The 25043-nt window shown below is 39.6% G+C and overlaps 1 protein-coding gene across 1 annotated transcript; it reads left to right on the top strand.

Annotated features, from left to right (window-relative positions):
• Window positions 1–1581: 1581 nt before the first annotated feature.
• On the top strand, window positions 1582–24757 carry SLC25A24 (solute carrier family 25 member 24). Its single transcript, XM_075508216.1, has 11 exons — window positions 1582–1895; window positions 12753–12879; window positions 13396–13483; window positions 13996–14107; window positions 16788–16946; window positions 17293–17445; window positions 18606–18713; window positions 20063–20230; window positions 21377–21527; window positions 22214–22406; window positions 23012–24757. Exons 1-10 carry the CDS (start codon window positions 1710–1712, stop codon window positions 22390–22392), a joined length of 1431 nt encoding a protein of 476 aa, XP_075364331.1. The 5' UTR covers window positions 1582–1709; the 3' UTR covers window positions 22393–22406; window positions 23012–24757.
• The last annotated feature ends 286 nt before the right edge of the window (window positions 24758–25043 follow it).

A 25043-nucleotide genomic window follows, 5' to 3' on the forward strand; every position in this document is an offset into this window, starting at 1 on the left:
CAGATGATGCCAAACTGTGGGGGATCACCTGGTGTGCTCAAGTGCAGGGCTGCCATTCAGAGAGGCTGGAGGAATGGGGTGACGGGGACCTGATGAAATTCAGTAAGGACAAATGTGAAGTACTGCACGTAGGAAGGAATAGCCCCTTGCAACGATACACGCCAGGGAGCAGCTCTGCTTAGAAGGACCTGGGGTCTTGGCAGAGAGCAAGCTGAGGATGGGCCAGCGGTGTGTCCTGGTAGTAAACAAGGCCAGCAGCATCCTGGGCAGTATGAACAGGAACATGGCCAGCAGATGGAGAGGAGTGATTATTCCCTCCTACTCTGCACAAGCTAGGCTGTATTTAGACATTCCAGTCCAGTTCTGGGCTCCCCAATACCTGAAAGACATGGATAAACTGGAGAGTTCAGCAGAGGGGCCACCAAGATGCCAGGCGGCTGGAGCACTTGCTCTGTGAGGAGAGGCTGAGGAAACTCAGCTTGCTCAACTGGGAGAAAAGAAGGCTTTGTGGGGACCTAAAAGGACGCCTCCACCTTCCTGGTACCTACAGAGGGTTTATAAAGAACATAGGGTCAGGCTTCTTGTAGTGGGGCACGGTGGGAGGATAAGAATCACCAGGCACAAATTTAAATGAGAATGGCTCAGAGTGGATCAAAAGGGAAAAGCTTCCTTCCTGTGAGGACAGTCAGGCTGTAGAGCAGGCCGCCTGGGGAGGATGTCCAGTCTCTGTCTCAGGTCTGAATAAAGACCTGACCAACCTGGTCCAAGTTCATGGCTGAGCTTGCTTTGAGGAGGAGGTTGAACCACAGACTCCCTGAGGTCCCTTCCCATCCCACTTATTCTGTGATTCTATGAACCTATAATGCAATCATGCAAAAGTCATAGTAGTGTCTAGCCCTTTTTCAAACACCAATTAGTCTATGGTCAGACAACGTAGCACATTAGCTTTATTAATTACGCTTTGAGCAAGGCTACTAAGTTTCTGCGATAAGGCTGGAATGCACTTTCCACGGCTGTGTATTGACTGACTACGCACCAGGAGAGCAAGACTCATTTCAGTGGCTCTTGTTTTCACTGCAGCTCTTGCACAGAGAGCCTACTTGCTGACATGTTCTATCCATTTGTTCTTACACCAGTTGTGTCATTTAAGTAGTTCCTTTTGCATTTCCTTCACTGATTTATTTATGAAGCAATTATGAAGCAAAACCCCTTGAAGTTTCCTTCTTCTAGTCGTTGTTCTGTTAGGCTAAACAAGACAAGCTCTTTCAGAGACTGCCCTTCTGGTCTCTAGACTAAAGGCTCTTCACACATCTTCAACCCAGACCTCAACCGTTGGTGACTAGAATGAGCCAGAGTATCCAAGTTAGGGCTTTTGCAGCGTTATTGGTATTTCTCGACTTGTACTGGAGACATTTAGCCGGATACAACCGCGTAAATGCGGAAGGGAGAGCTGAGGCGAGCCTGAGGGGCTGCAGCTGCCGCCCGCCCGCGCTCTTCCCTCAGCGGCTCGTTTCCCGCCGCCCGCTGCCCAGCCCCTGCGGGCGCTCCCCGCCCTCCCTCCTCCCCCTCGCCGCTGAGGCGGGTCCGGGCCGCCTCCTCCTCTGGCAGCGGCGGGCGTTGGCAGCAGCACAGGCACTGCCTCCCGTCCGCGCCCAGCCCGCAGGAGCCGAGGGGCGAGCGTCTCGCTGCCCGTACCGCACGGCCCTGCCATGTTCCAGCTCCTGCGACGCCTCGCGTTGCCGGCGGCCGCCTGCGAGGGGAGCAGGGATGGCGACTCCCGGTACGCCAACCTCTTCAGGAAGCTGGACCTCAACGAAGATGGGAGGGTGGATATCGCCGAGCTCCAGACGGGCCTCCAGGCCATGGGCATCCCCCTGGGAAAAGAGGCGGAGGAGGTAAGAGCGGGCCGACGGCGCGGCGACGGCCCTTCCCCGGTCTTCAGCCGCTTCCCCCTGGCCCTGCCTCCTGGAGGAGCAGCCGCTGGCGAGCGGCCTCTCTCCGGCACCCCGCGGCCGTGGGGAGGGCGAGGCGCGGCCTGGCCGCCCCACCCCGCCGCCTGTCCCGTGAGGGATGGGGCGCTGCCCGGCGGGGGCTCGCCGTGATGGCCCCGGAGCCGAGGCGGCGCGGCGGGGGCTGCTGCAGACCCGGGAGCCGCATCCGGGGGCTTTGGGGTGCTCCTGGGTGAAGTCGGCCTCGGGCCTGCCTTTTTCCTAAGCCGGTACGCCGTGCCTGCTCCAGGGGCTGTATTGTACAGGCACGCCTCAGGGTTATAAATGAAGGATCCCGAGTGCGGACGCTATTAACAGTACGGCTGTCGGCGGTTCGATTGCTAAGTGGGCACGGCCGGGTTTATTCATCATGTGTCGACTCTCGACTTCCTTTAACTCTTTGTTGCGGGATATTTGATAGCATATTCCTCCTCCAGCATGATAAAGGATGGTAATTTACAGCTTTTGTCTGTCACTCCACCTTTGCATAATCTAGATCAGAATACATTAAGGTTTGCTTTGGGCAGCAGGTAAGTAAATCTGTATAGCAGTAGGTTGCAATTTCAGAACTAGTTACTGAAGCTAGGTCTCCATGAACACGCGGACATGGAAATGATTCTTCTTGGCGTCGGCTGTGTCTGATACCAAGGCCCTTCTATTTAAAAATGCAAACTTGTAACAGCAGCCATCAAACCACAAAATAGACAGCACGCTCTCTTTGTGCTGTGGATTCTGCAGTGATCAGGTTGGACTATTGCATTCCTTTGTCCCCTGTTATCAATGTTGTGACCTCATGAGTCAGTATAACTTGAGTCAAGTGTTCCAGTGCAGTGCTGAGTTAGACTAGCAAGTCTGACCTGTACCTGGAAGAGAAACTTCTCTTTCCTAGTTGTTTTCAGTAATCCCCAGGGATCAGAATATAAAATTATTTAATGCACAGTTCTGTAGGCATAAGTATTTGTGTGGTAAGGCAAGTCTGTGCTGAAAAGGCACGCATAGGGTCAGTTAGGCTGAACAGGTACAGCTGAGATCTGTGCTGGAGCTCCTGTTCTTTATTTCAGTATAAAGAATGGTTAGAATGAATTCCCCTGCTGTGCCTGTACTAGCTATTGCGTACTTTCTGAAAGAGGCTCAGGAAAGTGAAAAATTTTGACTGCAGTGTTAAGAGATATATTGGGTCAGTAATGCAATTTCAGTGACCGTATGCTAATCGTGGGACACTGTCAGTTCTTTCCCGTGGTCTCATATTTGGTCTCTATTTTACCTCTTTTTAGTACATTTAATTCTCTGTGTCATATACTTAAGGGGAAAGTATCCAGCAGGCCTCTTGAATGATGCTTGTGTGAGAGTATAAATGAAAGCACGCTTTCACTTCAGTATTGCTTCTGGTCAATTCAAAATCATCTTTACAATCATCTTCAAAATCATCTTTACAATAAGTACGTTTTGTGTTCTCAGTTTTTGGTGTATCAAGGAGGGTCGGTTTGGCCTGTTTGCTTATCCATGAGAGTTGTCAGTATTAAGAGCATGCTAGTTGTGAACTTCAGTCACACATTATATACACATTGTTGAAAACCTGTTGTACCAGTTTGACTATAACAGTTTGGGGTTTTTACTTACATTGAACAACAGGGGAACAGGTGACCAGTTAATTTTCTGGCGATTAACGAGGGTGGTCTTCCCACATAATTCACTGAGAGCCCTGAGATGCAAGTGGAATGTTTCTTAAGTTTTGAGCAACTTAGAATTGAAGTTCCAAGTTCTTTCTCAAGATCGGTGTGATGCCTTTCATTAATAGCCCACATCTGAGTATCTGTCAAATTCTTCTCAGTTGCTACAGTATAAACCGGAAGTGAAACCCATGAAATCAACAGAGATAAGCTAGACTTACCTAGATGTAATGGAGAGCAGGAACGGGCTGCCTTTAGTTGCTTAAGAAACACAGAGTAAACAAAATAAGCCATGAGTCATGTTGCACGTTTGAGAGGGGTGGAAGAATTGTTGGAGTGCACTGAAACTTATATATGTTCACTATTTTAAACTTTATGGTGGACATGGTTTGAACTAGAAACCAGACTAGTTATATATAACTATTAATAACTAGACTTGTTATAATAAGAGAGCCTCAGTAAGACTTGTCTCCAGCTTCTTTTCTGTCTTTACATAGCTAATCTGCTTCCTGTACTTTCTTGCAGCTCGAAGCTGCCTTGTCCCACTTAATTCACTTCAAGCTCTAAAGTGACGTTGAATTCAGTAAAATGTCTTTTTACTACTTGGTAAAAACATATTTTTTTAATGAAGTCAGATATTGAATCGTCATATCTATGTTTGGAGAGGCACAAGTAGTCTTATAATTACTAATAACTAGTGAGTAAGGAAATGAGATGTGGAAATATTACACAATGTGACAAAGCGTTAGCTACTGAACTGCTCAGCCCTGCCAACATAGTGGCACTATGGGGCAGGTAAACCTTGGGATATCCTAAAGCAAAGGAGGCTTCCGTGCCTCATGGCTGGGTCGGGGTCTCAGGCCTTGCACTATTGTTATGTTCTAGATGCAGGTCTGAGTTAGGTTTCCAAAAACACTCTTGCAGGGCTGGCTTCTGTTGCATGGGATGAAATCCACGTACACAGGAGTGTTGATCACCAAACTTCTGGGGGGCACAGCTGCTTCCTGGTTAACTCCTGGTAAGGGACCATGTGAGTGTTACTGTGTTTCACTGCAAAGTCAGTTGGTTCATCCAAAGTCATCATCTTCACAGTATAAATTAGTGTTTATGCTACTAGTATTACTTTCCTCTTTTCTCTTGAAATGTAATTTCTCTCTAGAAGGGATATGCATGTCTCTAAAAGATACAAAGCTGCTATCCATTTGAGTAATAGACTACTGGTGTGCTCTTTTTATTTCACCTTTCATCAGTTGTCTTGGCAGTTTCATTAATGTTCGATGTATAATGAGACACTCTTTTAGTTGAAGTAACGTTGTAGATACAAGAATTGATGTGAAACCATGTGGTAAGCTTTGGAGGTAGGTTGCATGTCCCTCTAAGGAAGAATAATTTTTTTCCCCATACCAAAACGTCATAGCACAACGTGACAGAAGCTCTTGACTTTGTGTTCTGCTTGACCTGCCTCCTGTCAGTATCTGACAGACAAAAGTAAACCACTGGAAAATCCAGAATGTGTGCTGCTTAGAGGCTGCCAGGATGACTCCTGTTTCATATTGTAGTGTATTACCCTCCAGGAATGGGTAACTTTGCAAAGCTTTACAAAAGATTCCTGACATAATATGTGAACACCTACAAAGAAGGAATTTAGTGTGGTGACAGTATCAAATGGCGCTCTACAAGCAACATTAACAGCTATTGTGCAGTCACTTTGATTAGCGGAGTTATCTAGTAGAGGCACAAAATTGATGCTGGGATCAGGTCTCAAATGATCTCCTCCTGTGTCTTCGAAATGCCATGAGTCTCTTAGGCGGGAGTACCATAAATGGTGCGAGTGGTTATATGAAGTACTATTTTTGTTCACCCTTTCCTTATGTTGCAATCAATCCTTACAGTAAACCTGTAGGAGGCGAACCCTGTATTTCAAGCTTCAGTTTGGGGTAGGAACAGCCAAGCATTCAAATTCAGGTACTATTTATACATCGAGTCCTGGAGCTAGGAGTAGAAAGATGTTATTGAAATGAATAATTACATTCTGGAAACAGTATAATGATCTTATTTGGACTGACTGTGTCAGGATTTGACATAAGTCTTCGGATACATTAAGGCTCCTTTAGATGAAGAAAGTGTGATGAGACACCTCTGTGTGGTGGAAACAGGGCCCAACGAGACTGAATTCTCAGCAATCAGAATATGGTCTGTTTAGAGTGATCGACTGTGTTTATGAAAATTTTAGTCCAACGAAGTCTAAAAATACTCAGAACACTTGAAGTGTGTTGCTGCATTTAAACCAAAGAAAATTCAGAATTCCATCAAGCGAGGCAGGCCCCTGTGCTGTGTTCCAGTGCTGTGTCTCAGTGCGAGAGGATAGGTGAGAACAGGGCCAGGTGTGTATTGTTTCCTTCTGTGCTTTTCTGTGGCCTCTGAAAACTACAGCTAGATAGTTCTTCAGAGCTTGAACTTATCGTAGCTGATCTTAGTCCAGAAAGCACATACTTGTTTAGTGACTGAGGTAAATATGTCCTTGAATATTTCTCCACTGTTTTTTAAGATTTTTGCACTTTTCTTAATTTTGGTAACTTCCCTTACATGACAAAATTAGAAGGCTAGTAGACCAAGTTAACTGAAGCCTCTTCATTATGTTGTAGCTTGGCTAGAAACATACAAAAAGCAGTAGTTACTTTGGCAACTTCTTAGAAGAAACATGGGCATTTTCGATCACACGATATCTACTCTTAGAAATTATTGTCATACATGATATGCAGATTCACGGTCTTATAAGCTTCAGCACTTTCATGTCTGTGTGTCATTCTTTGTGAAATGAAGCTTTCTCTCACCTTATAAGTATGCCAAAAACTGTAGATTTAGAGTAGACAGGCATCTTCAACTTTTTACCAAAACAGATGTCATGTCACATGATTGTAGAAAACTGGAACCACTTAGTTCCTTTAAACTTTGCTTTTCAGGTCATAATAGGTGTTATGATTATGTCTGATTATGGGGACTTAATTGTGGAATACCACAAACATCTTCAGTAATATATCTGTCTTCAGTTGTAAGCAAGCATAAATCATTATTTCATTTCAATGTGTACAACTTCAGAAGCTTTTAACTGACAAGTGCTGTAGTCGCCAAGTCTCCAGGTGAAAGAGCAAGATGAATATAAGTTTGTTTTCACAACACTTTAAACATCCAAGGAGATAAAATGAATTTTTTTAATACTAACTTGATAGGTTTTTTCCTGAACAGTGACAGGGTACAGTGAATGATTAATTCTTCCTCTTGTTGCTGCAAAGTGCAAGAATGCCAGGCACCAAATATGGGAACCCCCATCTCTGGAAGATCTCTTAACCGCATGTTGAAATGCTTTGCTAAATCCCTGTCTTGAGACAGCAGTGTGTCCCAGGTAAACAAACAAGGTAAACTGGTAAATCTTTTAAGCTAACTGTAAGGTGGGGATGCCTCTGTAGCTGAGTAGTCTTATTTAATGGAAAAAGTCAGTCTACCAAGTATGTTCAAAGTCAAAAATACCAGTGTAACTTGCAAGGAATGATGAATGAAGGTACAAGGGATAGTTTGCATCTCCCATTTATGCTGTTTTAGATTCTTGGAATCTAATTCATAGCTATGAGTTGAGAGAGTTTATCCAGGTCCTGAGGGAGCAGCTTCTGCAAGGCATATTGGAGAGCATACTCACGACTTGCATCTCTTCCTTTTTAGGCTCATTTTGTAGAGATTCTGTTACCTGAAATGGACCAGTGAGAAGAGTACTGCTAGTGCTTTCCTGTTGCGGGGAAGAGTGGTGCTCAGGACAAAGAACAGGAAGGGGAAGCTCTGTGGCCGATAGCAACATCTCTGCTACTGCCAAGGGTGCAAGTCTGCTGTACTGGAGTGGGGGACTCTGTTAATGTCTGTCTGTGGCAGGTTTAAAGAGCCTGCTTAGGTACTGTTCACATGTTGGTAGTATCCTCTGGGAGGGAAGCGAATAAATATGAATGCAGCATTTGAACAAGTTGGGAGGTCTTTGGAGGCAGTGTAAATTACTGTTTTGCTCAAAATGCAATGTTGTGTTGGATTTCTGGAGGTTAAGTGGCAGTCTAGTTCATTAATATGTTATGTGGACTCACTGGTTGGGGTATAATGCTGCCTGGACACCCCCTCAGGCCCTTTCCGTTTGTGCTGGATTTATCTCCCAACTGATGCAGTTTTACAACGCTGACTTCAATAATCTTTACTACTGATTTTTGGGTTGTCATTGTGTGTCATAAATTTGTGTAGTCTTGGCAGATACAGCTAGGAAAAGGACAACATTAGTTTTTAGTATTGTAGGGTATGTACCCAGTAAAGAGAAGAGTTGTGTATACTTGAGCTGTGACTGAATTTGGCTTCCAATAAGATTACAGTCTAATAACTTAAAACTGTAGAATGCAGAGCTATGTGAATGACTGGCACTAATTACTTTGGAGGTGAAGGGGGAAAGAATAGAAAAAGGGGAGAAGAGGAGAAGGGAATATCGTGATTGGTTTTATATATAGTACCTCTGGTTTTAAAAGAAAATGTGAAATTTGTGAATGTCCGAAGACATGATGCTGTTCTTACTGTAGTGCTGGTGTTTTTTCTATGCGGTATGTGTAATGAATTGCTAATTGCACCACTTATGTATCTTTAAGTGTGGGGTGTTTTTTTTTTTTTTTTTACTTGTCTTGTAGATAACATGATAGGAAGCCAGAAACACCCAGTTACTTCTTGATGGATCACTTCCTTTTAAATATTTTTTACATTATATTAATTAGCTGAAGTAACAAGCTAATGAATAGATGATTGGTAATCATTTGTACTGAGCAGCCCCACCTTTCACGCACAATTCAGTTTTGTAACCAGAATGTGAAGGCTTATGCATAATACACAAATAGTGATGCTAAGTAATATAAAAATTAAACTGTGAATTTAAAGGAAAAGTCTACATAAAAGCATTAAGATTTCTAGTGTCTTGCATTCTCTGTCTTTACATTGTAGCTATGAATGTCTTAAAGTTCATAACTTTGGCACAGAGTAATCTAATAATTTATCAGGCCACTTACAGAGTGTCAGGATTTTTAGGTGTGTATAAAGCCTGTCTGTAACTTTTCTTTTTTCAGCAGACCTGCTGGCTTATGTTTCCACACCAAATACAGAGGTCTTCTGGAGGAGTAGGAATTCAACACTGTAACATGCTTTATATAATTTAGAAATTTAAAAATAAAATTCTTCAGTGTTTCAGTCTACTTGTGGCCTTTCACATTGGTATTGCCTCACTGTGCAGGATTTTGAAAGCAGCTGTATTAACAAAATACACAGCAGAAAAAGAACAGAAGTAGCAGCGTTTAAAAAAAAAAAAAAAAGAAAAAAGAAGATAAAAGAAAAAGGCAGCAGTGTCATAACCAAATAGGTCAGCACAGGAGCATTGTAGTCAGTATGGGTGAAGGCCTGTAGCGTTAAAGGGAAGATCATCTAAACCGTCTTCCTATATCTGTCAGTAACTAGCAATTCTTTACATGGTCATCATTTTGTTTTATCTAGTGAATTATTTTTATTGCTTGGGGTTAAAGTTTTTAGACAATGAGAAAAGAAATGGCACGCCTTGAAAAATAAACATTTTCCTCTTGGGGCTGGGCCTATCTAAAGGTGAGGTGATCCCACAGTAAGTCTGTAACAAGAAATGGCAGGTTTTACGTGGCAAGCACACTGAAAATTGTTTCCCAGGACTTCTATTTGGTTCCTGCTCTATTGTTGTAAGCATGCCTATTTTAAAATGCATCCAGTTCTCCTCCATCAGAGAAGTTGGTGAACCAGGAAGTGGCACAGTGACAAGTGGTGGTAACTATGCAAAATCTGGTAGTATATTAAATGCAGAACAGCAGAGTTGGATTCCTTGTTGAACTGATGTGAGAGTGGTTCAAAGTTGTAACAGGTTGGCTGGGGAGGCTGTGGAATCTCCATCCTTGGAGAAGTCCAAGACTCAACTGGATGTGGTCCTGTGCAACCTGATCTAATTAGATGTGCTTTGAGCCGGGGTTGTGCTCGATTGCCTCCAGAGGTCCCTTCCAACCTGAATTATTATTTGATGCCGTGAATGGGCAGTTTGTACCTGGGAGTTAGCGCGCCACAGAATCAAGTGTGTGTCTTCCTGCTGGCTATGCCCATGGAGTATATGACCCCCCATGAGGGAGTTTCCACCCTCCAAGTGGAAGGCAAGCTCCTTCAGCGTTCCTGTTTGTTCCACAAACTTGCAAATTACTGGTTTTAATCTGAAACTTTTAACACCCACGTAATTAGTACATTTCATAGAGGGCAAGAGGCTTTTGTTTGTATGAACTTTTAGATTTGTAATGTTAGAAAAATGTGTGTGCCTGCTGAGGAAAAGCATACGTTTTTGTTCCCTGTCACTTCTGTTCTGCTGCACTGAGAGTGGCTGAGACTGGCTTGAAGTCTGGAAAATAACTGTAAAAACAAAAGTAGGGAATGGAGAGTATGTTTGTGCTTATCCTTTTCTAGTTGTTGCAATATAAAATCCGCTCATTTGGCAGATGAAATGAAAGGTGCCCCCCTTCACACACGCTAATTGCCAGCTCTCTAAACCTCCTAGGAATTTCCGTTTTCTTTGGCTCACGTCATCCTCAGCAGTGGAGGTTTTGTAATTGGAATTTAGTTAAAGTTTTGTCATATTTGTGAGCCAGAACAACACTTTCCTTGTTCTTCATTTTTGTTCATGTAGTTCAGATGGCAGTAGGGAATAGTAACAATTTGCGTTGATTAGAATTCACTCAAAGTGTGTGTATGACTGCCACATAAATTACTTCTCAGTAACTTGTGGGAGTCTAGCAAGGCACTTGGATCCTGCGATATGAAGTGCCGTGCGTGGAGTACAAGACGGGTTGAGATGGCAGTGTCTTTGAGGGGGACTCTTTTCTGGCTAGAGTAATTTTAATGGTGGTTTTTGGTTTGGGGCTTTTTGTTTGGTTGGTTTTATTTAAATGGTCTTGTTAGAAAGTCATGGTCAGGAATGCATCCATAAACTTCAATAAATGTAAACTATTTTTTTCGTAATGGGAAATTCTGAACAGCCCTAACAATATTGGCAAGGGCATGAAACTGAATTGATGAGTATATTTTTGTTAACAGGTAATTGATAGTAATGACAATCAAGCTGGACTTACAAGTATGCTAAGAACACTATTTTTCTAAGCTGATACCAAACACCTTTATCTGAGTATGTGGTAACTTCAGTTGATTTTATTGTGCATAACTTGCTGTATTATGGGAGGTAAATAAGTTGCTTCTTATTTCGCTGTGGAGTACCACATCGTCTTCTTCCCTTCTATTGAGAAAGCTGTGATAATCTTATGAATTTTGTTTCTTTGAGATTAAACATTAAAGTACATTTCTTTTAGTAGAGGGATAAGAAAGATAAAGGAGGCAACAAAAATGTATTTAGATGTCTTCAATTTTTTTTCAGACACCCACAACAAATACACCAGAGTTTTCAACTTGCTTTATGTTTAGTTTCTTTAGGCTAGAACTTGCTGGACTTCGGTCTTTTGAGGACTTCTACTAATTATAGTGGAGTAAACAAAATGATTAAAAACAGATTTTGCAGGTTAGAACAGCCATGCAAATCTCCTTGAGAGTTGCTTTATTCAGAAACTACAGTTGCGCAAGGCAGTCTGCAAAATAGAAGATATTCGAAAGTATTTTTGGCATATGCTTTACGTGTACCCTGAAGTGCTCTGAAACTTACTGCAAATTAATGAAGAGATTGTGCTGTCAGGTTGGTCTCCTGTAGGATTTCACACATTGAGGCAAACTGCAGAGACCGATGCCCAAACAAAGAGATGAGGCATAATTTCCCCTTAAATCTTGTGTTCTAGAGCAGGGTTTTGGGGTGGATTTCCCTGCCTGCTTCCTGCGCATCCTGCCAGAGGAGACGGCAGCACCGTGGAAGTGCGAGAGCGGATGGAAAGTGCCTGTGATGCTGTGCTGTGGGCCTTGCCTCTCCTTGGCCCTGCTGCTCTTTCTGCAGCCCCCCGCGTGTGGAGCAGCCCTTGCTGTGGCATAAAGCCCAAGCTAATAAATCCTGCAGAGCTTGTTAGCCTGGGCTTCGCTCTTCTCGGAGCTTTGCCTTTGAAGATATGCCTCAGCAGTTACAGGCTGATGCTTGGGGGGGGCTGCTGTAATTTCCCTGTTTTAAAAAGTATGTTTTCACACACAAAAATGGTAAAGTATTCTAGCCCTTTGTTGATGAAGAAGTGTAGGCCTAGGCCGTATTTCAGATTTGTTTCCTGCAGTGCTGGTAATTGTGTACCATGCATTCAACTCGTTAATTTTACATGTAGATGTTTCTTATCTGCAGGACAGTTACTAGGAAACACATGCAAAAATGGAGGATAACTATGCTTCTATTTGTTACAAGTCTGTTGTTTGTTTGTTGTTTGTTTTAATTTTTTGTCAGAGCTTCAGTTTGAAGCAGAAAGCCCTGCATTCTCAAACCTGGGGGGGGAAGTGCTAGTCAGGTGAGACCTTTGGGGTTTTTTTGTCAGCAGTTGAATAGTTAATTGCTATTTGTATTTTTATCTTTATAATTCATAATTATTAGACCACTGGATTAAAGAGGATAGTTAAGACTGTGTTTGTTTAATTTCACTGTCATATTGACAAATTTAATGTATAACCAGGAAAGTTGCAGGCTTGAAGTTGTTCTCTTTCATGATTTTGTCCTATCCCCCACCTCCTCCACAAATTATTTGATACCTCTAGGTGTAACTTGCCAGTGCTGGTAAGAAACCTTAAAATCTTTGAGTAGTAAAGTTATGTAAATAATAATTAATGCTTTCTTAAATCTATCTTTGCTGAGTGTTTTCTCTCTTTATGAAAATACTGAGAGTATGTTAAATTCTGAAAACAAAATATAGCTCTGAAGCGTATGCTTAGGTGTTGTCCTGATTTGACTCTCAAAGTGACCAATATGATGCTTTTCTTAAAGCCAGGTCTGCCATGCTGCTGTTGCTTTGTGACCTGCTATAATTTGGAAAAGTCAAATGTTGAATTTTTCTCTCAACAGAAAATTTTTAAAGCTGGAGATACTAACCAGGATGGACAGCTGGATTTTGAAGAATTTATGCAGTATCTTAAAGATCATGAGAAAAAGATGAAACTGGCATTTAAGAGCCTGGACAAAAACAATGATGGTATGCCTTGATATATTTTATTTGTTCAAACGTTGTTTGAAGAAACTGTGCATTAAAAGTTATCTTCATTTATATTCTTTGTCTAAACCAGAGACAAAAAGTTGTCAATATGGAAACTGCTACTTCTTTTCCTTAATAGGATCATAATTATAGTTTACTATAGATTGAAATAATAAATTATTATAGTCTTTTTTTCTTTTTATTATCTTCCAGGTCTGTTGATTTGGGGCTCTTTGTTCCCCAGATGGAGAAACTATAAGGAAGTTTCTAAGTACCTGTTAAAGCTAAAATAGTTTTTTAACTCACTGAGTGTTTGCATCTCATTTGGTCGCATGATTTTAATGTACTTACCTTTGCTCAGTCCTTGTAGTAAAATACATCATCTGTTTTTAAATTGATTTAAAATTATCTTTGCTATTATGTAAGCGTTACAGTGGAACTTTGTGAGCTCAAAGGTGCTAAGTGTATTCAGCTCCGTGTGTTAAATATGTATCATCATTCTTTTAATGTTTCAAGGAAAAATTGAAGCATCAGAAGTTGTCCAGTCCCTCAAGATACTGGGTATAAGCATTTCAGAAAAACAGGCAGAAAAGATCCTGCAAAGGTCAGGAATTATTATTTCTTAAAGTATTTTAACCTTCTTTGTATCGTTAATTACTATGTTTTTATGATTCAGAGAACAGGATAAATGTGATTATAACTTTGAAAGGTGTTGGTACCTTCAGTGGTGGTAGTGGAATTCTATACCACAGTGGTGGTATAGGAATTCTCACATATTCCATCTGTTCTTGGGTGATAGTAAGTCTAGTCACTATTGGAGCATCTGGTTCTGGGAGGAGAATGTTATCTCATTTCCCTGTAAATGTTGTTGATAGAATGAAGCATTATATTATGTTTTTAAATGGACTATGCCAGATGCACTTGGATAAGAAAACCATAGTATTGAAAGGCCATGGCAGATTCAGCCTTGAAGTCTCCATATGGAATTTACGGTCAGGTGTCACTGATGTGATGGCCAGTATTTAAAAAAAAAAAAAGGGGGGGGGGGGGGGCAACAGAACAAAACCCCACCCCTGCTACTATTTCCTTATCTGGTTTTGTTCAATTTCTTTTCAGTATTGATGCTGATGGGACAATGACAGTAGACTGGAATGAGTGGAGAGATCATTTTATGTTTAACCCAGCTACAGACATTGAGGAAATAATTCGTTATTGGAAACATTCCACTGTAAGTTCAACTTTTATTTTAACTTAGTGCAGCTCTTAAGTTCATCTCTGCTGTGTTAATTTGCAATATTGAGTATGACAGCTTCACAGTTGTTATATTTCAAGCATACCTGTATTTAAGATTGTTTGGTTTTCCTTTTCACTTTGTGCTCTCTCATTTACAAGCAGGATAGTGTGATGTGAGTTTCTTCTGAACAAAGAACTTCATCTAAACTTTGCCAATAATTATCAGTAATTCTTAGGAAGGAATCTTTTTCTTCCTTTGGAGATATTCCACAGAAAGATAATAACCACAATATTAAATCTTTTTCTTTTCACATTACAGTACATTCCTATGTTCAGTGTTTTTGATGTATTGAAACAAATTATAGAAACATTTTAACTGTTTCGTGTGTTGAAATTAGTTCAGTATTTGCATTTATATAGTAATATTATTATTATAAAATCACTGGTGTCATTAGTGATGATTTTCTGTGCACGTGTTCTCACACTCTTTTGTGCTACAGAATTTCATTTAAGAATGGCAGAGTATACAGCAATAGGCTATCCACTGTGCAGATAAATTTTTTAAGTTACTATTGAATGGAGCTCTTGCCACCTCAGTGACTGACTTTTAAGAACAAATAATAAGGTAAGTAAACCAATAGTAATCCTGTTTGCTAGATATCCTTCCTGTAGATTATTGGAGTAATCCATAAAGTTAGGTAAAGACAGGTTTCTTCGCATATAGTGAGACCATTTATATCTTCAGGGATTAGTCAGCATTTCCATAATAAAAAAACAGTTTATGAGATCTGAAAGCTTTGAGTGTTTCACACTCTACAACCTCAGTTCAGAAATGCTTGCCAAAAGGGAGTTAGCTCCCTGTTTGCTGAAGAAAACACTTGAAGCACTGCTATGAGATCAGATAGTCCTGGTCCCAGCTTACTTAGTGGAAAAAACCCCTTTGCTTTAATAAAATGCTTCATATTACTATTATTAAACATAAGATCTGTATTTTTAAAATTTTTCATTATGGAATGTCATTAGTTACCCCCAAGAAACAATTTTAGAAGTCTCTTGTGATCTTCCAGTGTTGCAGTCAGCTGATGACCCAGTTATCACAGCAAGCAAAATCCAGCTATATGGCAACACAGCTGGTGTTTCAGATAAGAGCAGATGTGAGACCTCACACGCCTGGCTGGCATTGACAGCTCTTCCAATTCTGTTTTTATTGTAAAATTTTAATTGCTGTCAGACTCTTCCAAGCAGATAGCTGTATTGGCATAGAATTATTATGAGTTGGTAGCTGTGGTCTTTCTATTACAAACCCCCTCAAATTTAGCTTTTTTTCTTAGTTGTGTTTAGGGCTTGGTAGACACAAGGTTTAAACCCTGGTAGATATGCATAATATCTCTAAGAACATTGAATTTATATTTTGAGAGTTCTGATTGATCTTTTGATGACTCCATGTAGTTGAGCAACTGATGACACCTTACTTGGAAACCACGAATGTTAGAAAGATGAAAGGATTTTTCAATTAATCTGTTCTGTGTTCAATATCCAGAATAGTTGGTGCTTATCCTGTTTGTCCAGTGGCTATATCTGTAATGTGCATCCTGCAATTCTTGTGTTCCAAATGGCCAAGACCATACTCTGCCTCCTTAACAGATAGGGAACGCAGCATAAATTAGGGACATAGTATCTATAATTAAAATCACCGGTAGTTAAAAAAAGAGTTTATCAGTTAACATGTTTTCTGGTCAGTATTTACGAGTTATTAAAACATTCTTGCTTCTTTATAGGTTTAATTTATGTGTAATATTGGCTTTGCGTTATCTACTGTGTATTTTTTCTCATATATCATGGTTATAAATTACATGAAGAGCAGAGACTATGTTTAAGTGATATGTGAAATTCCACAGTCTTATGTCTTGGACAGCTTTATTGCTAAAGCCTATAGTAATGTTCTTCTTTGATCAAATTGAATGGTAATACAAACATGTACCTCTTAATTAAATTTCAAACCTTTATTGCTGAAAAAAGTTGTTAATGTGTCTTTCAGTGTAACTGATGATAAGAAAATTTATAAAGCATTAGTCAAACTTGTCATTTTGTAAGATAATACACAGCAGTTACCAGAAATAGAAGATTCTGATACATCAGCTATAAAAATTCTACTTTAAAATGTTGGGGGGGGGCGGGGAGAAGGGGAAATCCCACATATGTGTGAGTAAATTACCATGAGAGAGAAATCTCTTGTTAGCATCTTTAGGAGATTACCAAACTAATCCCAGAAGGCTGTCCGGTGAAAGGTTAGCTGCAACATATAGGCATTTGAGCTTTAGTGCTGGCTGTAAAGGTCTACTGATCATGACAGAATGTCTTTTTTTGGGCCATACTCAAGGCAGAAATTAGTCATAATTTTTAATGATGATGGTGCAGTCTTTGAAATGGTGGGTCTGTGGTATTATTACTCAATATCTTTGTAGAAGTCATTAAAAGTTGCTATCTATTGAATAGCAATAGCAATCCATAGCAAGTTGATTATTGAATGTAAATTAGAGATATTTTTTATTTTTAACCAGCATTTTGCTTATGTATTCTCAGGTGGTAGGTTAATTTGGAATTATAACTGTTGATAAAATTGAGATGATAGAATGAGATAGTTATTTGCACATCTTTGCTTTGGATTCTAATAGGTGTTGGATATAGGAGATAGTTTGACTGTTCCAGATGAGTTCACGGAGGAAGAGAAAAAGACTGGACAGTGGTGGAAACAGCTGTTGGCAGGAGGAGTGGCTGGTGCTGTCTCTCGGACAGGTACAGCACCGTTAGATCGCCTTAAAGTGATGATGCAGGTATGTGCAATGTTCAAGAACTTTTTAGTTTCCACTGTATCACTTCAGTTTTTAGAGAGCTGTTACGGAAAACTGATGGCCAAATACAGTATCTACATTCTGGAGGTCTACTTAGGTTTTGACAATTTTCATCTTTTGTGTTCATAAAAATTGTCCTTTCCATAGTCATATTGGCAGAAATGTAAACAAAATATTATAATACTTGTGCCACTAAAATGAGATTTTTTTCAATAGTGGATGTGGTTTTACTAGTTGATATATTTAAGCAATTTAATACTTGGGTGATGAGTTTTACAATCTAATCAGAGCAGTGTTCTTTACTGTGAGTTTGTTTTTTTTTTTTTAGGTTCATGGTTCAAAATCAAACAAAATGAATATAGCTGGTGGTTTTAAACAAATGTTGAAAGAAGGTGGTGTCCGATCGCTCTGGAGGGGAAATGGTGTAAATGTTGTGAAAATAGCTCCTGAAACAGCTATTAAGTTCTGGGCTTATGAACAGGTAGGATGATAAATCAGGAATTAAAATAATGGTAAATAAAATACTATATTACTCCCACTGTTCGTTATTTGCACTGTTGTATTATATAGGAGTTCTTATCATGATTGGGGATTTTGTTACAGTAATTTAGAGTGACTTTGATATTTAAAATTGTCTATTTATTCTGTTAATAGAATACTTGGTATTAGGCAGATTTTGCTATTGTATTATAAGCAGTGTAGATAAACTAAGTCTGTCATACATTTTAAACTGTCCTCCAGTCTGCATAGCTTTATATGGAGTACTGCATTAATATCTAGTTTCTTCAGTTGTTGCTTTGAAGTGACAACAACCAAAAACTTAGCACTTTATGCTAGCTGAACTTACACAGGATTCTTTTTAAGTCAAGTATCATGGTGCTATGTGAGATGCCCTCAGCCTGGATTTCAGAGTTATATTTACCTCTGAATCAGCTTTAAGCATCATGTTAAGGCCTAATCCTCCTTTGGAAAATGAACTCTGGTTCTGGTGTAGTTAAATGATCTTGCTAGTGCCTCAGGTAAGACTAAATGAACATAGTGCATATCTCTGTACAACGATGAAATAAAAGCAACAAAAAGTCAAGCAAACTTGGGGATATTGCAAGACTGAAGGGCAGATTTTGGTGCCATAGAGTAACTTTGAGCACATTATTCCTTAGTCTTTCTCTGCCGTTCGGGAGCTGATGGCGCATTCTTGCATGATGGTGTCTCTGTCTTGAATGAAACAGTATGTACAGCTCTCTAAGTGTCTCTGTGAACGTACTAGTTGATCTTTCATTCTTTGATTGCAGAACTGGATCTGCAAGGGAGTCAGGTTCCTCTTTGTTATCTGGGGGCCATAGTGTGGGTACTCCTTGTGTTGGCTGTTGGTAGAATACCTGACAGTACTGTGGGTGGCTGAGGTGCTTAATGTAAAGGATTCTTGCAGGCTGGAATATCTGTTGTGTTCTTGAGAATCTTTGTCCACAGAGTTGCAGTGAGGATAGTGCTAAATTTGTTGGGTTAGTAAATGTAACTGTAAATACATTAAAAAGTAAGTACAGCTTGAAAAGACATTTTGTACTGTTCTCCTGCCTCTCATAGTAACTCTTGCTGCTCCTAAAAAGCACGTGATGTTTATTTTGTGTTTTAACTCTACAGTATAAGAAGATACTCACTAAGGACGATGGCAAGTTAGGCACCGTGGAAAGATTTGTGTCTGGTTCTTTGGCTGGAGCAACAGCACAAACTTCTATTTATCCCATGGAAGTAAGTAACAGAGAATCTGCTTCCACTGGAGACGCTGCCAAATGGGTCTGATTAGGAGAGATCAGCGTGGAGGGAGAATATAACAGCTACAGTTGAGGCTGGGTGGATTAACTGCTCCTTCCTCTGTAAGGACATACTTGTATGTGGTACTACATATGTTGCAATTTAACTAGTGTTAATATATTAACTGCTCTAGGGTAGCTATTTCACATCCTGCTTTTTTTTTTTTTTTTTTAATAGAAGTGGGATGTACTTCCTTTGCTGCTGGTTCCCCAGAAAGTTTATCTTGTTGTGCAAATAACTGGAATATATGTTGGGTCTGGGATTAGACCAATACCAACATCAAGATTTGGAAGTAATGGAAAATGTAACCTAAATACCTTTTTCACAGGGAGGGGTGTCAGTAGGAATAGAACTTAGCTGTTTTATTGCTGACAATGATAATGATCTCTTTTTAAATAGCATCCTTGCTGTTAGAGCCGCTCCATCACAGCTAGCCTGAGTACAGAGATGGGTTAAATTATAGAATAACTGAAATGTTATGTAGATCATCTGGATTATACTGATCAATGGAGGCAGGTGAACTATTCTACAATAAGATGCTCTGATCTTCCTAACAAAGATATAATACTGTCCTAGAAGTGGTTTTTAGGGTGTTTCGAAGTAAAAGAGAAAAGCAAAGTGTCAGGAAACTCCTGAGGAAGCCGCAGTCTTATGAGGCTTTAAAGTAGGCCAAATTCTTACTCAGGAAATTCCCTCTGTGGTTTCTTTTGGATACTGTTATTAATTTCTTTATCCTAAGATGCTGTATAGACTTATTTGCATTATTAATCAGATGCTGGGTTTCACTAGTGAGACGCAATCTTTGTTATCTTTATAGGATGCAACCTTAACTACCTCTCAAAGAGTCGTGCTTTTTGAAAGATTATTTTCTCAACATGCTTTGCTGTTCCCAGATCAGAAGTGTGATCTGCTAGTATGTTAATGCTCTCACTTCTTCTTTAGCTAATGCGTCTATTAAATAGTGCCCCCACTGTTGCCTTCAAGTTGATCCAAAATCTGCCTGTTTTAATCAAGAAAAGAAAGCTAGAAGGCACTTTAAAAAAAGCTAATAATTTGTAAGCTAGTGTATGGTAGTATGCATGCTACTCTGCACTAATGATAAAACCTGAAGAAGCCTACTGCTTAACAAAGCCTTAACAGTGGTCATCACAAAGGAGACGTGAAGTACCAAAATGCAAAGCAGTTCCAGACAATTGAATAAGCAGAGAGATGCTGTGTTTTTCTGTGTTTATAAAATACATTAATAAATAGGTATGTAATTAAGGCTACTATTTTTTCCACTTTAGGTGTTAAAGACCAGATTGGCTGTGGGTAAAACAGGGCAATATTCTGGGATGTTTGACTGTGCTAAGAAGATCTTAAAAAGAGAAGGTGTAAAGGCCTTCTACAAAGGCTATATTCCTAATATTCTGGGGATAATTCCTTATGCTGGCATTGACCTTGCTGTTTATGAGGTGAGTTTAGATCACTGAATGCACGTAGCTTTCATTAGTTAATTTACGAAAAGGGTAAATATTCTTTAGGATACCTGTATTATTAGTTAGATTTGTAATATACTTGTAGTATTACAGTTACCTTCAATTTAAAATCGATAAATGATAATTTCCACTAGTCTTACTAGACTTTAACATTTTTCTTTGTTTGCCCCTCCTGGAGGAGTCCCTGTGCCGGTGGGCCCTTATGTGCAACAGTACCAAACAAGAAATCTGCTCATAAGGCAGGATTATATAGACCTTGGCAATACAACATGCTTGCATACTTAAATAACCTTGTTGGACTGGAACATACCTGTTCTCTAGTGAATAAGGGCCTTAAAAACCTGATATGATATTCATACTATGTTACCTATCCTGCATTTGTGATACTTAATACATTTTTTGCCATTTTCTCTGATTTATAATTGGATTATAGTAACCTAAATTCCTTGTGTATCTGTGCATGTCACCAGAAGTCTTTATGGCTGACATATAGTTGTTGTGAGGAGTTTGAAACACTGCTCTCTTTCTTTTCAAGAGGAACTGGCACCTCTTACACCCATCAGCAACAATTAAGATGTTTTATCTACCTTAGATGCTAGGTGTTGCTTCAAAGTGCATTAAGTAACTCAGGTGCACAGACTAGTTTTTTTTCTAGTCTAGACAAATCTTTTTGTGACACTGCAGTAGTAATCAGCAGAATTGCTTGAGCAAACGTTTTCAAAGCAGTGTGGAAGTTCTTGCCTACAGTTTGCATCCTTGTTTCTGCATGGGGTGACATGCACAGTTGTGTGAGCTTTTGTTGCATGCTGTGTGGTGCTGAGCTGTGTTCCCCTCCTCCTCCCCCCAAAGTATTAACAGGTCTAGAACATGGGCACTGTTGCTGCTGCTGGATCTTTTGAGGATTTCTCTTCTAGGCAGTAACTACTGTAGTCTGGTTAAAGTCCTTACCCGTATGCTAAGGTGTTTACCTGTGCACTTTAAAAGTAAGCGTGTAGGACTGGCATAGTGAGATCGGTGCTTTTCAGGATTGAGCCCATAAGATTTCTTATGAATAAAGATGTATTTGTTTACTTTCTTGAATACAGGTCTCTTGTCTTATTATTTAATTTTATATCTTGGCAGCTCTTGAAGAGTACATGGCTAGAACACTATGCATCAAGCTCTGCTAACCCAGGTGTTTTTGTATTGTTGGGATGTGGTACTGTTTCCAGCACATGTGGGCAGTTAGCCAGTTACCCTCTTGCTCTTATCAGAACACGCATGCAGGCTCAAGGTGAGTCCTGTTGTACTGAAAATGTTTCTGTGTGGTCACATCAAAATTGTATCATTTGGGATAGCTGTAGCAGAGACATGGGAATAAAAAAAACCAGCTTGGAAAACCCAAAGGACTTATCTGGAAAAATCTCCTTTACATTGGTCCCTTCTCCCTGTTACCCCCAACATTGTTCTTCATCATACTTAATTTAAATGTAACATTTCAGACACTAGTGCTCTGTGTGCTCTGAGAGCCACGTCCCATACAAGACTACCAGACTTAGAGCTCCTGTCATAGTCTGGGAGCACTTTTCTAAAAATTACAATGTTTCCTAAATTTTAGAGGTAAAATGAAAAGGACTTGCATCATCCTGTGAAGGTAGACAGCAATGTTTGCTCTGGAGAATATTTCATAATGACAGTTTCATAGCTGAGATAGGTTTGCTTGATAGGTTTGTGCACAGAGTAAGGATAGGAACCCAGATTTCCAAAGGAATGTAGGTGGATAATGCTTTTCAGTGGGATTTAGACACATGGATCTCTCTCAAATGTCTGTGATTAGAGATGTCTCCTCCCTGTGAGGACTCAAATTTTAATCAATGGCCCTGGAGGTGATACTAGGCTCACCACCCAGGTGTTCAATACTTGCTTAAGAATTTTAGTATTACTAGAACTGTTGTATAACACATTATATTTTTGTTCTAGCCTCAGTGGAAGGAGCTCCACAGCTAAACATGGTCGGTCTCTTTCAAAGAATTATTGCTATAGAGGGAATCCGAGGACTTTATAGGGGCATAGCCCCTAATTTTATGAAAGTGCTTCCAGCTGTCAGCATCAGCTATGTTGTATATGAAAAAATGAAGCAGAATTTGGGAATAGCATGAAATGAAGGAAAAAGGTGAGATGCTTCTAATGTTGTTGGAAACACCATAACAAAAATGATTTCTCAAGTAACCTGCTCTCAGAATTAGAGACAGATCTCTATGGAGAGATGCTGCAACTTCTACTTTTGCTCTGAAGTGGGAAGAAACTTTCTTAAATTCTAGTTCACCATTTCTAAATGGATACCTATATTGCACTTTAAAATGTCACTGAGTTTTAAAAAAAAAAATCAAGAAACTATCTTTAAATCAATAATATGTTTATATTTTCAGGAAATCGTGCATATTTTACTCATTGGGGTTTTTTTTTTTTGTATTTGTCTTCTCTAAGTGTGTATTTGGCTTGGATCAAACCAAAGGTAGGAGAAGTTTTTACTGGCTTGCTATTGAATATATGAAAGTGACTTGTTGTTTTGTCACACTGCCTATACTCAAGCAATTCACAAGGAACATTTTGCACGCCTAGAAGTAAGCACTTACTATTGTTATTTTTGAAGACTTAAGTTCATAAAAAATAGGATCTTAGATACAGACAAGTATGGAGTAACACATTAAAATGTAGCCCATCACCTTTCTCTTGAGGCTAACCTCCTTTTTTTTTTTTTTTTTTTTTAATTTAAAGAATAAGAGCCTGAGAAACTGCTGTTCCATGGTATCAGAATACCTCAAATGGATTTACACGGTATTTTTGTAATACAATCAGTGATTTTCATAACTTGCTTCACTGGACCTGCTTTTCATTGCACTTGTAAATGCTAGCACCGTTAACCACGACAAGCTTTGGGTTACAGCTGCATGTTTTATAGGATCATAATATACAGGAACGGGAAAAGCTTAGTTACTAGATCCATTTCATACAAGTGCAAGTTACTGTTTAAAAACGGGGTGGAGGATCCACTATTAAGCTGATAGTGATTGTAATACAGCCAGTAGTGGAGCTCATCATAGCTGCCTTGTGGAGAGAAATGCTTTGTGTTTTGGACTCTCCATTCTTTCCCTTACTCAGAGGGCTACAGTTCACTACGTGCTTTTCGCCGATAGAGGATTGCATTATTATGTAAAGGTTTCACAGGTTTGTCATGTGAATTAAATCCTCTTTCCCTCACAGTCTTCTGTGCATGCTGGCTGCGTGTGTGAAATTCAGTAAAATACTGAAGCGTTTTGTCCAAGTGTGACCAAGTGGGACTGCTGATCTCAGGTGCCCATCAGATTGATGTTAATGAAGCAAGCAAAGCACGCACACAGAACTTGTTAGTGCTTGAGAAACAGCTCCTCAAAAAACAAAGCAGCACTTCCTCAATGTAGAAAGTAGGTATTTCCATGTACAAGTACTTCTAAAGTGACTTCCTTTTTTGGAGGTGAGGTGGGGGGGTGGTGGTGCCGCTGCATTTCAGTTGCCTTCAGGCCTGAACACTGATACAGAGTAACAATTATTGCCGAACTAATCTGTTACTCTTATTCTGCTTTCTACAATGTGTGGTGTCTTAATCTTTGTAAGTTCAGGGTTATCTTTATACTTATCTTGACCTTCTAAAAGCAACTCCTCTTAGACCACTTCCTGAAATTGGATTACTGAAGGAAGAACTTTGTTCCTGTGAGGTCATTAAGGGTCTCTCTTTCTTTTTTTTTTCTTTTTTTTTTTTGTAATTTTCTTTTTTTTAACAAACAAATAAGCAAGCGAACATGAATAACTGCCAGAACCTCCCTTGTTCCACATACAGAAGACTATTTGGGCTATATTTTTCAAACAGCAATCAGATGTAAATCTGTGTTCAGTGCTTCCATGGCTGGTGTTTATTCTCCATAAACTGATATATAACAACTCCATAAAATTTGTATTATAAAACGTTGTTTTATCAGATTTCAGAAAATGGCAGCTTTAGCTGTGTCTTTTGGCCTTCCCTTTAGGGGAACCTTGGACTTTGCACTTTTTTTAAAAAAACAAAAACTCATTCTATCCAACTCATCCATATGTACAATGCCTTTCTGATCTGGATGTTTTTTGGTTTTGCCAACATTCTTGTATCTTTGTGGGATTTGTGAGATCAGTTCCCAATCATTTTGTTTGACTGTGACCAATGAGCAAACAAACGTATTTTGTGTGTGTGTGATGCAGAGATGACTTTAGCAGTGTCTATCTTCTAGACTTGCTCCATTTTGTTTATAGTGTGCAAGTGCCATTATGAGTATTGAAAATTATGGTAATGATGTTTTCAAATGTTGAAAAGATGGGGTCTTTCAAATTTCATTTGTCATTATGTGCCTTTATGATGACTGTGTTCAATTTTGTATTCTTTGTCTCTTAAACATATGTTTACCTTTTTAACTCTATAAAACTACCAGTTCCTAATAAATGTTTGTTTCCTTATCTGGCTGGAGCGTGCTGATATTTTTTTCATGGCCTGATAGACAGATGACACTTGTTTATTGCACTACATGCATAATACTCTGTAAAAAGTGAAGGTAATTTATCTAAAAATAAGTTTGTGACTAGCCTATGCTTTGCTATTACATTAATATTTGGAAACCTAGTTTAAGATCAGTCGATTGTCATCCTGTTTAAAACTCTAGCTGTCTCATCGCTTAATGGAAGATCACATAATGTTTCATATTTTTGCTCGTTCATTGAACAGTATTACACCATGATTTGCTTC

The sequence above is a fragment of the Mycteria americana genome, chromosome 7 (assembly GCF_035582795.1).
Source record: "Mycteria americana isolate JAX WOST 10 ecotype Jacksonville Zoo and Gardens chromosome 7, USCA_MyAme_1.0, whole genome shotgun sequence".
Classification (NCBI taxonomy): Eukaryota; Metazoa; Chordata; class Aves; order Ciconiiformes; family Ciconiidae; genus Mycteria; species Mycteria americana.

Bases quoted from the DNA above. Each gene is read 5' to 3' on its own strand.
- SLC25A24 (XM_075508216.1), top strand. From the start codon at position 1,710: ATGTTCCAGCTCCTGCGACGCCTCGCGTTGCCGGCGGCCGCCTGCGAG. The intron at 17,446-18,605 runs GTAGGATGATAA...TTAACTCTACAG, and splicing joins AGTTCTGGGCTTATGAACAG to TATAAGAAGATACTCACTAA. The intron at 18,714-20,062 runs GTAAGTAACAGA...TTTCCACTTTAG, and splicing joins CTTCTATTTATCCCATGGAA to GTGTTAAAGACCAGATTGGC.